Here is a 12,605-nt window from a genome sequence, read left to right on the forward strand (position 1 = left end):
ATTATGCTGGAACCATGTTATTTTCCAAATAATTTATAACATATTTCATTTGATTAAAACTTTTACCAAATTGCATTATTATTTTTTTAAAAAAAACTCAATTTTGAAGAGTATTCTGACAATGACGGGATGAAACTAAATTCGAAAAAGAAAATCCATAATGCGCTGAGTGAAGATGGAAATTGCAAGACAACACATTATTTTCAGATAAACTTGTTATTTGCACCCTGTATTTTCACCATTTCATCAAACGAGCCGTTTTATTATCAATCTGGTCAAATGAGCCCTCGTATTTTTCATTTCAGCCAATTAAATACAATTTATTAAAATTGAAAATTTATCTCAGTAGTGTTCTTCACTGTTTGAGTCATAATCATTAACTTACCTTTTTATCCTCGTTAATATCATCATCACTCACTCTCTTCATTGAGCGCTTTTTTTTTTTTTTTTGGTGTGCTATGTTCACTTGATTGAAATCGAAAATACAGAAGCTCAATTGACCAAAGTGATAATGAAGGGGCTTTTTGATAAATTGGTGAAAGCACATGGCGTAAAAAATGAGTTTTACCTCTTATTTTCTTTGTATCTATCTTTAATAAGTTAAAGAAATGTTCTACAGAATCACATGTAGCTAGAGTCCCCCATTAGTAAGGTGAGCATGTCGTCAGGAGTTAAGAATGTTGTTCCACCAAGAATCAACTCTACATCAGGTCTTCCACTCTCAGATAATGCCTCTTGAACTTCACGCACCTTCTCAACAGACAGGGAAAAAAATGGTTAATTTTTCAGCTTTCAATTACTCGAGAGCTATATTTCTACAGGAAAAACATGAAGCTGTTAACATGCAAGTAATCTATGATACCAAATGTTCAATTAAAAAACGCGTTTAAGAAAGATAAGAGGGAATAATGGTGATGGTGAGCTAGTCACCGAACCTGAAATTTTTTCAGGACAAAGACTTAATTGTTTCGTTTAGAGAGAGAGAGAGAGAGAGAGAGATGACTGGAGGTACAAAAGTTGGACAAGCTCATAAAATCCATACCTCAGTCGCGTTGATGCCCCCAACTACAAAAACCATAATGATGTTTTGGTCGGCCAGACTTGGTTTTGTCTGCAGAATCCAAAAATAAAGTTCAGAATATGTATCATGATTCATTGAGTATATTCGTTTAGAATTTACGAGATCGGAACTTGCCTGTCCAAGACCAAATCTTCCAAATCCACTTTTAAAAAGTCGCCCCACGGTAGTGGAATGGTACTCCAAGCCGGGTACATCATTCTTTCCCAACACTCTGGTCAGCAGCTTATAGATTAAACTCTTATTTGAGTCAGAATCACCAGTGAAGTTACTTTCCGAAGAAAATGTCCCTTCTCGCAGTGATACATTCCTCTTCACAGTAGATAACTTGTGAAGAGATTTGAAAAGGTTGTCCACCCTGTCAAGCAACTCCAGCTTCAGCTGCATGTCACTATATGCCTGTTTTTTATCATTCTTATCATCATCTTCTTCTTCATCACCCCATTTGCCCCATTGATCATCATCAAATTCTAACTGATCAGAAGATGCTTCTATTGTGTCTTCAGACTTTTTTCTGTTTAAGTTTGCCTCAAGCTCTTCTGTTAGACCATCGAGAAACTTAAGTTTCACCACTGGTGCATTGTTTAAAATCGCATCCACAATAGCTTCCTTTAGAAAATGCTCCTCTTTCCAAGAAAATGGGCCACCAGACCCAGATGTAGGGAAATTCTCACCAGCTAATATATATCCCACTGTCATAAGGAGCAAAGCATCTTTAAAAGAAAGTAACCCTTGCAAATGCTCTGTTTTCTTGTCTCCATCTGATCCCAGCATAGTACTCTTATGGATAAGATCACCAATTTGAGCGCCAAGACTCTGGCTTGTATCTCCTGCAGTGGCACTCAATATTTTCTCAGCACTGGCAAATGCATTCCATCTGGTACTATGTAATTCGTCAAGTGCCACAAGTACAGCTGCTCCTAACTGAACTATTCCTTTATTTCTGATTAATGATGACTGGCTTTTTGCCAGTGCTCTGATCATAGGTTGCAACTCTGATTTTGTGGCAAAACCAGGACGAATTTTTACATTAACAGTGATATTTTGCCGACGTAGGGTTTCCTGAAGCCACTTCTTTACCAGCAATGCTCCATCTTTTGTTCTTCTGTCCAAAATAGCTTCCAAATATGGTGTTCCACGAAATGTTTCATTGGAAACAAAGGATCCATTGAGCAGCTGAATCTCAGAGAGAAAAGACTTCCTATCATGAACTTTATTGCAGAGATTTACTAAGTCCACAGTTTTAGGAGAAGAATTGCAGGCATCCCACCCACCTAGAAAAGCTTCAATTCTTTCTGCAAGCTGAGAATCATTTGTATCGGATTTTTCTTCTTGTAATATTTTCCCAAGTGGTATCTGAACATCAAGAGGTGCACGTTGTAGGCTAGAAGGAACAAGTTTGAGTTGGGTTTTTGAGCCTTTCACGGAGGAATAGGATGTTGTTCTTTCTCTTCGAGGCAAAGATGAAAACATACAATCAACAAGTGAATCCCCATGGCAGCATGGAGTAAGGAGATCAAGTGTGCGATCAATGAGTAACAGCCCAGCAGAACGTTTACGGCGCCCCACATCATAAAGACTTGACATGTCTGTCATAATCTTCCCAACAGTCTTTGATAAATCACCAAGGGAAAATATTTCCATTTTCAGGTCCATCTGCAAATTTCAAAAACCAAAACCAAAGCTGTTACACTGTACTGTCAATGATGTCACAATAAGTAACCAAATAAAATAAATGCAGGAAAGAAATTGGAGAGATGATTTGTAATTTGCATTCCAAGCTTTAATATAGTTTACAAAAACCCATAAATTGTAAGATTTCTACAACTGCCTACTTTAATGATCGTGTGTTTAGCAATACTTTGCGAAGTGCTTTCTAGTTGAAAATGCATCAAATTGATGTTCTTTTTTTTTTTGAAGGTTTTGACATTCCATATCAAAACCATCAAAAAACCACCCAGAAAACATTGATTTGATGCAATTTCTGCTGAAGAGAACTTTGCCAGAGCACATACAAAAATCACTTATGATCCCGCCTCCAAACTGTACTCAGCTGCCAGTCAAGCACATGTCTGACCAATGCTTTCCATAATGAGAATACTTGACTAACATTATTTTTTTCCTTAAGGAAAAATGCTTCTGGAATTTACCAGTTTCAGTTCTGAAAGAAGTAAGATTGTTCACAGAGAATGTGCTTCTGAGATTTCATCTCTTTGAAACAAGAAAAAAAAATAACATTTTCAGGGTTTTCATCGTCTCAGCTCTCATAGAATCCAATGTTTTTGATACTGTGATAATATAAAGAACAAGAACACTGTGATTATAGAGGTATTTGCACAAAACTCTCAAGGAAAATATCTATAATAAATAAACTAGTACAATGAAGGAGGAAAATAACTCGCATGTGTTTAAGAAGATGCACACCCGCTACCTTAGCAGCCAGATGGTAAAGAAAATGCGCTGTAAGAAGGGCCCCAGGAGGAACATCGTCACCATCAGGAGGCACTCCAGTACTTATGGGAGGTAATCCAGGGCTAAGAGAATCATCATGTTTGGCTGACAAGTATGCTTCAGAAACTGAACCCTCTGAAGGCAAAACAAAGACTTTAGGAGAAAAGGGACACAAAATCATGGGAAAGTGATGCACCGAAACAACCAATTTTTTCCCTAAATATTCTGTATGGCTATCTCCAAAAAAATATTTCCCACTTGAAGTAGCTTCAGAGTGAGAGACATCCTCTTCATTGGATGTGAGCCGTGACCATCCTTCATCTTCAAAGGTTAAACTTTCCTGGAAGTTGCTAGCCTCTGGGTGCGAAGCTTTTTTCTGACTCTTCTTCACAATCTCCTCATAATCTTGAAGAAGCAAGATTTCATACTCATGGAATGCATCTGGTCCCAGAGGTGAATCAGGGTACGCTGATTGGGCTAGCTACAATTGGCAAAGCATTTAGTAAGATTTAACCTCACAAGGCAAATTATAAGATGGTAGAATCCATAGATATCCTCTCCAATATAAGAAGTTTGGGATTGAGGCTTAATTTTTGTTGCATTCCAAAGAAATACCTCAGAGATAGATGTAAATACTGTACATTGATGAACACCATTGTGCGTACTCAGGCAACGTAGAATATATCGATGTGCATCGCTTAGTAGACGAGATGTCATAACCACAATTTTCAATGCAGGATCGGAATTTGAGTTCCAATTAACCACCTAGAGAAAGAATCCATGTGCAAAAGTGCTGCATGAGACTTGAAATTAAAAAAAAAAGAGAGGAAGAAATAACATGACATGTGGCAGTGAGATAGCTTTATCTTAGTTAGAAAAGTAACTTGGCATCGTCCAAACCGATCATAGATCAAACATGGATACACACAGGCGTGTGAGTGTGAAAATGTTTAACTATTGGTGCATTTTTCATATACAAGAAGCGTTTCTTAGAGCTTTGAGATTGTTCGACATTAAACAATTATAATGTAATTAAAAAGAAAAAAACTAATAGTTTGTTTCGTCAATTTGATTCCATCTTTTTCTAGGATTGGTATCACAGCCTAATTCAGAGACAAGAGAAGGAAACAAGTTCTGCTGAGCGAGTTGGTTTTAGTTTAGAGCTTCTGGGGAGAACTAAACGGCATGCACTTGATGATCAGAACTATCAAACGAAGCAAATGAAAATGTCGATTTACTATATTGATGTTATACATACATACATACATACATACATATATATATATTGAAACAAATGCTGACCGAATCAAGCGAACACATGTTTTCCAGGCTGCAAATAGCTCTCACTCCAAGTTTGAGTAGCACAGGAAATGCTCCAGCGAATTGGAAACTTTCCGTGCATCCAGAATCGAGATAAAGAATGGCACCCTCAACATGCTCTGATATCTAACCAACAAACATAAAATTCAGATACATATAATCAGAATTGTAACTGAAGAAAAACAAAATGATTCAATGATACCCAATAACTAAGATCTAGAAACCAAAATTGACCAGAAAAGAAATCTTACTTGGGCAATGGAATCAAGGCATGATTTGATTACATCGACCACAGCCATGTTTAAAATGAAACCCAATTGTCTTACAGGCCTAAACTCGTTGTGACTCCCAGATCAAGATTTGGACAGAAAGAAGGTTTCTCTGAAGTGATTTTCCAAGGACCGATAGCTGAGGAAATTCCACTGGAAGCAAAAGCATTAAGAATCTACAGAGCAGTGCTGATGGAAAGAAACACCGCAGGGAGAACCCGAATACGATGTAACTAGCATATGGGCCTGCGTTCGGTCGAGGGTCCACCAAGAAAATCTTTTGCTGTTATTTTTTAGCTAACCATATAAGTAAACTGTAAAATCAAATCAAATCGATTGTACAACTAAGAGCCCTTAAAAGCCCAAGCCCATTTGATTGAGGATTAGATCCAAGTTTCATGAAATCTTGAATTGTTTTTATTTAAATTAAATTTTTTAATATATTGATATTAAAAATAAATTTTAAAAAATAAAAAAAATTATTTTGATTTATTTTTAAATAAAAACATTTTTGAAAAATTATCGTTATCACTATTTTAAACACTCTTTAAGTGTCTGTTTGAGACATCATTTCAACCAGAATTTTTAAAAATTTTAATTTTTTATTTTGAATTAGTATTTTTTTTATGTTTTTTGATGTGATGATATGAAAAATAATTTTTTAAAAAACAATTATTTAGATATATTTTCAAATAAAAAACATTTTAAAAAATACTGCTACCATTGTCCCAAACACTCCCTAAATCTATGGTATTCAAAACCTTTTCTTTCAATTAACCTTACATATTTCCAGTCATATAAATGTGTTTTAGAATATCATAATATCTAAAAAGATGATCCAAGTTAACTTATCAAACATGCGATCTGAGTCATAAAATCGAGATAATCAGATGGAAAACAAATTGGAAAAAAAATGAATTTTAATTCTCAATCAGCCTAATATTAAAGGACAATATTAAAAAAGAAATCAAGTAAAAAAAATAGTATAAAAAATAATCTGAGTCAATACACCAAACTCATGACCTAGAAAATTAGACCAAGATAACCTAAAAAAAAAACCCGATTTAACTTGGGTTAACATGCTAGGTTCACAATTTTGGTTATGAGACTAAGATAATATGAGGGTTGATTTTGTATTTTAATAAATAAAAAGAAATAAAAAATAATATTGGTACGTGTTGAGCACACGTTAACTGCTTTGACTTCGGCATCTATTTCTTTTTCTCTTCTTTTCCCCTCCTCTCTCTTGGTTGTTGTGCTCTGCCATGTATTTTTATTATTTTAACGCAAGTATTTTTAGTTATAAAATAAAATAAAATATAATGATAATTATTAGTAGTTTATTTGTTTTAGTTAATTGTTGCCAAATATTTTTTATATAATTTGTATGCTACCGTTGCCTATAATTATTGCCAAATTTTAGATCAGATTATTTTATTAATTGATTTTATTAATTTTATTGGATTCAAGTAGCTACTTGCTTGAAGTTCGAGTTATTTTTTTTTAAAAAAATTAAAAATTATCAAGTAACTTACGAGTCAATAATCTCGTTCATCTTAATAATAATAAATAAATAAATAAATAAAAGGTCTCCTAGAGTTTAGAAAGCTTTTAAAGTCATTTCAAAGGTATTTCCGTGCCTTAGTAATGAAAAGAGCTGGAGCATGATGATGTTACGAGTGCTGAAGACACGGCCATTAAAGTTAACACGTGTTTGTTTGATTGGTCATTGTTTTTCATTAGAGCCTTTTCTTATCAGATCATGTGCAGTCCTTGCATCGATATTGGTGCATGATTTCTGATTCAATTATGGTTAGCCTTTTTATTACAAGCTTTCTCGTCGTACGCCAGTAAGTGTACTGATTTTGATGGCAGCTTTGCTTTTTGAGAGATAGATATGTTATATTGTCGGGGTGATTGTAACGAGATTATTTTTAAAATGTTTTATATTGAAATAATATTTTTTTATTTTTTATTTTTTATAATTTAATTTTAATTTTAATAAATCAAAATTTAAATTACGAGGAAAAACACCCCGTTTAATTGAAACAATAGTGTTTTTTTTCCGTAAATAAGTGATATGCGAAAATCAATCTATTTTGTTTTTTCATCCGTGAATGTTAACGTGAGTAAATTCATATGTTAACTTGAGTAAATTCATATTCTATGTTTTTGTATTTTAAAAACATTTGAAAAAAATAAAAAAATTTAAATAATTTTTTTTAATGTTTTTAAATTATTTTAATACCCTAATGTTAAAAATATTTTTTAAAAAATAATAATAAAATATTATTTTAATATAAAAAACATTTTGAAAAGCAATTACAACTCAAACACGTTTTTATTAGTCTATGCAAAATTAGTTCTTTTAATTATTATTTTTTTCTTGTTTTTCATGTTTTTGGAATTAACCATAAAAAATTAAAAATCCCGAATTCAACTGAAGAAACATTTAGTTTGAAACCTAATTAAAGATTTTATCATTGATTTGTCAATTTAGTGTTCAGAATTTGAAAAGTACATTATCTGCTCATAAAACATTGGAAAGACAAATGAAAGAAAAACTAAAAATACAATTAATTATTGTGAATTAAAACACTAAAATTATGCGGACGGACCTGCAGCAAGGGGCAGGCCATTTGCTAGCACAGCCTCAGGTAACTGTATTTTACACGATAACAACCCTGCATGCTAAGCCTCAACAGTATCTCTTTTCATAACATAATTTGAATCGAAGACGTGAAGAACAGATCATGTACAAAGCAGATCCCCCCTCCACTCCTTTTATCACAGAAACAAATGAATCTCCGATGCTTTACAGATAAGCCCTACATATACAGGAATGATACAGAAACGTGTGGACAGTATCTTTTTCTGTGCAAGTAAATTGACAAGATTTACAAGGAAATAACGTGGCGTAGCTTCTTATTGGATGATAAGAGCAGGGGATTTTGATTTCCGATTGCGAAATGTATCCTCTTAAAGAACTGAAGGGAGCACCTTGGGAGAGAAAGATATGGACATGGCAAATATTTTACAGAACATATCAAGACCAGTAACGGTGGACACTCTAGCAAAGTAAATGCCTGCGCCATCGGACTCTTGAGGAACCTTGTCTTCTAAGTTTCCGGTATTGGTGCAAGCAAATCCTAACAATAAAAGAAAATGTGTGTAAGCACAACCAGTCAGGTAACAAAGGAGTTAAACAGGGAGGAGACAAGTTACATGATTTACCTCGGAAAAGCGCAAATGCCCATGCTGTATATTAGCGGTCCTGACAATTGTTTCCCACTTCGGGTCATCGGAGAGTGTTTTGGAAGCTTGGACTCTAGAATGTAAATGCATACCAAGAGGGGACCTTGAGGACGAATTCCTCGAGGAAAGAATAGGTAGAGTACGCTTTAGCCAAGACTCTGACGGAGATTTTGGCAAAGGTGGGGGAAGAAGTAGTTGTGTATAGCAGCCAATAGAACTCTCTTTATTGCTTAACTTTCTACACTGTTGGCTTTCTAAATCAATCCTGCCACTGCCAGCCACTTCTCCATTTGAATCCTGAATAAAGACATGAGAACTTTCGAGGTTACCTAATTTTTTATCTGATCGGCTTTCTAAGTCAATCTTCCCATCTGTGTCCACTTTCGGGCTGGTCAATGTGTTAGAAACCTGCATGTTGTCTTCATCATGTCGGGAACCATCCATCACAGCCATGTGCACATCATGAATGGATTTTTCAGATAACGATAGAAAACAGGAATCAACAGACTCCAAACTATCAGGTCGCAATTTTTTCTTCTCACCCACAGTACTCAAGTGCTTGGAATCCAGGAGTGAAGAATTCACATCACCAGTTTCTCTATTCTTTACAAGTATCTCCACGTCATCCTTTGAGCACTCAGATAAGCCTCTAGCATCAGACGAACTTGAATTAGAATTTTGAGGTTTTACCATATGCATAGAATCTATGTACAGAGTTTTCTCAGCCACGGAAACTGCAGAGACTGATTCCCATTCTCTGCTCTCATTGGCCAATAATTCTCGAAAAATTGTGCCGCCTTTTGCACATTGAATAAAGTCACTTGCCCCAGAATTCCTACATTTATCAGGAATCTCAGTGCATCTTTGTTCTTCATGGACTGGTTGAGGAAATTGACTGTCAGTGGGTGATGCCACTTTACTATGCCAACCCTTGCACGCAGATGATTCATCCAGCTTTTTGTTCTCAGTTTTGCAAGCAATTTTGATGGATTCTCTCTTCTCATACATGGCATTCCTCTGATGCTATACAAAAACAGAGTGCTAAAAATAACTCATCCCTTTAACATGATGGTAGCAACTAGCAAGACAGAAACATATAAGTAATGAAGAAGATAAATAACAAATGAAGAGAGGACTTGAATACCTCATGTGCAGTGACATTACGAGAAGCAGCATTTGAAGACCCAGACTTCGTTGTACAGACTGAAGAAATGGGTACCTGGACCTGCTTTCTCATCCCTAGTACAGGATTCATAAAGCAAAGTGAATTCTGTGAGCATAGCTGAGGCAACAACCCACAAAGTTTAAGTGATGGATCATCGGGTCTGTCATCATCATAATCCTCATCTTCACTATCTTCCACTGCATCTGCTTGAGCATAATTTGGTATATTGTTTGGACTATATCGATTTAGAGGATGCCTTTCCACACCAGTTGCCTTGGCTATTTGTCTCGGTAGCTCTCGCACGACGGGTTGCTTCCTAGTAAAACATTGAGGAGTCTCTGAAGCCATTGCCTTTGCTGCTGGCAAGAAACGAGCCATCATGAAATCTTGACCATGCTGATCTGTAAAGAAAGCCCCAGAACGTTTCAAATCCGGACCATCCAAGCCACTCACGCCACTTATACTGCAGTTCAAGAAGAACGATTCACTTCGTGACAGGATATCAAGTGCATCTGCATAAGCTTCTTCTCCACTTTCTGAACCAGAACTCGACGCATCCTTTATTGCCTCCTTGGAAATTTCTTCTTTAGTTTCATTTTGAAAACTGGAATGGCCATTTCTTGTTTGGGAACGATCAGCTAGTTTAGCGCCTTCAGAACCTTTAATTGAAGCTTGCTGTTGATCATTCAAAATCCTGCCAGGCGGAAGCTTTGGGGCAATAGGGGGCCGTTGAAGAGCCCGGTTTGGTGGTTTGCTTTCATCCTTGGGTCTTCCTGGACTTCGCTCCCATACAAAAGGAACAGTTCCAGGGTTCCTCAGTGGACCTGATTTCAATTCTGATTTGTAAACAGGTGGAGGTATTCTGGATAGAGCATCGTCAGTTTTCCTTTTGATCTTGGCTTCTTTGGTGGATGCTGTTGAGGAGAACCTCCTCACTGATAGAAGCGGCTGATTAAAATCCAATTGCTTTTTTTCCATCAGATTTTTCACTAACATGTACTATATTCTTGCTGCACCGAACCACCTTCAGATCAAAACAACACCCCGTCAAGATGAATAAGAACTTTAAACCTTAATTAATGGAATTTCTGGAGACTAAAATTGATTTTGAGATCAAACCCACCTTCCCTTTCCAGGCATTTACAAAAACTTGATTATCACTCAACCAAATGCAAAGGCACAAAAATACCTTAAAATGACACCTATAGAAACATCTGCACTTGCTTCCACAATTGTTTAACACAAGTATATATATAAAAAAACTAGGTTCTTTACTGAAACAGAGTTTATCAAGAAATCAAAAAAAGAGTGCGGTGCCTGCATCAGTCTAGTTTTTTGTGTGTGTGCGCGGGAGGGTTTTGCTAATTTGATTTCTTTTGATCAGATTTTTGGTTTCTGTTTGGTTATGTATTGAACTCACGAAGAAATAAATGAAATAAATCAAGAAAAATGAATCCTCTATATACAGTTATTGCTTCTCTAGTAACAATGAGACAGGCTTCAGTAAGTTGTAGAAAAGAAAGGAAAGAAACCAAATTCCTCGGACATGTAAAAAATACAACAGACAGACATACCTGTGGGTGTGAGATGTTGCCAATCCAGAACAGAACCCTGTTCGTTTCTTGGAAAGAATAACAAAGAATTGATGCCAGATCAAGAACTGCAAGTTCAAAAAAGAGGCAGAGAATAAAGAAGAGAGAGAGTGAGAGAAGGAGAGTCGTGAGGAGCTGGAGGAAGGATTAACTACTCTGTACGCTTGTGCTTTAACTCCCTGCAAGCCTAGCTACAACTAGTTTGTAAGCTCTGAACTCTTACGCTCTCTAAAATAATCCAAAAGTCTAAAAAGTTCTCTTTCCGAGACAACGAAAAGAATTATACTATTCTTCAACCCTTTACCACTGGCTTTTTGGGTTCCAATCCTCGTGATCACATAGCATCCGATAGATATTTACGGTGTAGGTTTGGGGTGAAATTTGGGGTGAAAAAAAATTGATAAATTAATTAAATTGATAAAATTTAAAAAAATTTAAAAAATTGAATTATGAAAAAAAATTAATTAAACTTATTAGAATATTTTTTAAAAAATTTGATTTGGTTTGGTTGGTTTTGGTTTTATAAGTATGAAATTAAAAAACTGAACTAGTTTAGTAAAGAAATAAACCTAACCGAACCAAAAAAACCAAACCGAATAAAAAAGAACCCCATTAAAAAAGTCCAAAAAAAGCTCAAAAAATAATATATTTTTCAGTTTTTAATACAAAATAACTAAACCAAACCAAATCAAAATTGAAATCGAACCAAATCGAAACCGGTTTGTTGGGTTTCGGTTTTTAATTTAAAATAACCAAACCAAACCGAAACCAGTCTGTTGGTACCGGTTTTAGTTTTTTTATATTTTACAAAATTTTAATTTAATTGTTTTTATAAGTAAAAATCAAACTAAATCGAAAATGATTACCTTTAGTTTAGGTAATACAGTAATTATTACAATTTAAAATATTTTTTTATTTTAAAAAATAATTTTAAGTGAAAACAATTTTAAATTTAAAAAAAAATACTGCCATTGTATTTTTTGTGGTTTGTAGAGTTTTTCTTGGAAAAGAAAAAGGACTTGATAGTAATTGTGGCGTGGATAGCTTCGAGATCAGGGCTAACAAGGGAGAGAGAAAGGCACAGCCATGATATTTTATTTTTATTTTTATTTTTATTTTTATAATGGTGGTAGACTGGTAGTACCTGGTTGCTTTTTGTTTAATTGCATGGTGTCGTTTTGCATTTTGTTTACGGACACTTGTTGCTTGGGATCATGTGAACCTATTTAATAAAGAAAATAGGGAAGGGGCTCCACGCTGGATTTTCAAATTATTATGATGATTCACATGATTGAGCATAAAGTACACCGACTTGTCTTTCTATAATTTTCCAATTCGAAGGTGCCGTCATCTTTCAATGAACAATTCCTTTAAAAATAAATAAATAAATAAAAGTCATCAGTCAATGTATACCAAGTCACAATTTATTGGAGACCAGAAGAATGAAATCGTTATAAGATCTTTTTCTCATGGCC

General features: G+C 35.0%; 2 protein-coding genes across 4 annotated transcripts; both read right to left on the minus strand.

Annotated features, from left to right (window-relative positions):
• Window positions 1-496: 496 nt before the first annotated feature.
• LOC133682664 (sec1 family domain-containing protein MIP3) lies at window positions 497-5,394 on the minus strand. The gene is made up of 7 exons (XM_062106125.1): window positions 5,101-5,394; window positions 4,832-4,975; window positions 4,145-4,294; window positions 3,510-4,010; window positions 1,196-2,734; window positions 1,043-1,111; window positions 497-750 (listed from the first exon to the last, which is right to left on the minus strand). Exons 1-7 carry the CDS (start codon window positions 5,146-5,148, stop codon window positions 622-624), a joined length of 2,580 nt encoding a protein of 859 aa, XP_061962109.1. The 5' UTR covers window positions 5,149-5,394; the 3' UTR covers window positions 497-621.
• A 2,416-nt stretch (window positions 5,395-7,810) lies between these two features.
• Window positions 7,811-11,441, minus strand: LOC133682349 (uncharacterized). 3 transcript variants are annotated; one of them, XM_062105652.1, is made up of 4 exons: window positions 11,113-11,441; window positions 9,518-10,562; window positions 8,353-9,390; window positions 7,811-8,267 (listed from the first exon to the last, which is right to left on the minus strand). In XM_062105652.1, exons 2-4 carry the CDS (start codon window positions 10,532-10,534, stop codon window positions 8,238-8,240), a joined length of 2,085 nt encoding a protein of 694 aa, XP_061961636.1. In that variant the 5' UTR covers window positions 10,535-10,562; window positions 11,113-11,441; the 3' UTR covers window positions 7,811-8,237. The 3 variants fall into 3 exon arrangements, with proteins under 3 accessions (XP_061961636.1, XP_061961634.1, XP_061961635.1); XM_062105650.1 differs by having other exon boundaries at window positions 8,353-9,396; XM_062105651.1 differs by having other exon boundaries at window positions 8,353-9,396; window positions 10,662-11,441.
• Window positions 11,442-12,605: the final 1,164 nt, after the last annotated feature.

Source organism: Populus nigra, chromosome 2 (assembly GCF_951802175.1).
Source record: "Populus nigra chromosome 2, ddPopNigr1.1, whole genome shotgun sequence".
In the NCBI taxonomy this organism is placed as follows: Eukaryota; Viridiplantae; Streptophyta; class Magnoliopsida; order Malpighiales; family Salicaceae; genus Populus; species Populus nigra.

Excerpts from the sequence above, each read along its gene's own strand:
- LOC133682664 (XM_062106125.1), bottom strand. The coding sequence starts at position 5,148 with ATGGCTGTGGTCGATGTAATCAAATCATGCCTTGATTCCATTGCCCAA. Across the intron at positions 4,976-5,100 it reads GCCTTGATTCCATTGCCCAA|ATATCAGAGCATGTTGAGGG; the intron begins GTAAGATTTCTT and ends TTTGTTGGTTAG. Across the intron at positions 4,011-4,144 it reads TATTTACATCTATCTCTGAG|CTAGCCCAATCAGCGTACCC; the intron begins GTATTTCTTTGG and ends TGCCAATTGTAG.
- LOC133682349 (XM_062105650.1), bottom strand. The coding sequence starts at position 10,534 with ATGTTAGTGAAAAATCTGATGGAAAAAAAGCAATTGGATTTTAATCAG. Across the intron at positions 9,397-9,517 it reads GTAATGTCACTGCACATGAG|CATCAGAGGAATGCCATGTA; the intron begins GTATTCAAGTCC and ends GTTTTTGTATAG. Across the intron at positions 8,268-8,352 it reads GGCATTTGCGCTTTTCCGAG|GATTTGCTTGCACCAATACC; the intron begins GTAAATCATGTA and ends TTTTATTGTTAG.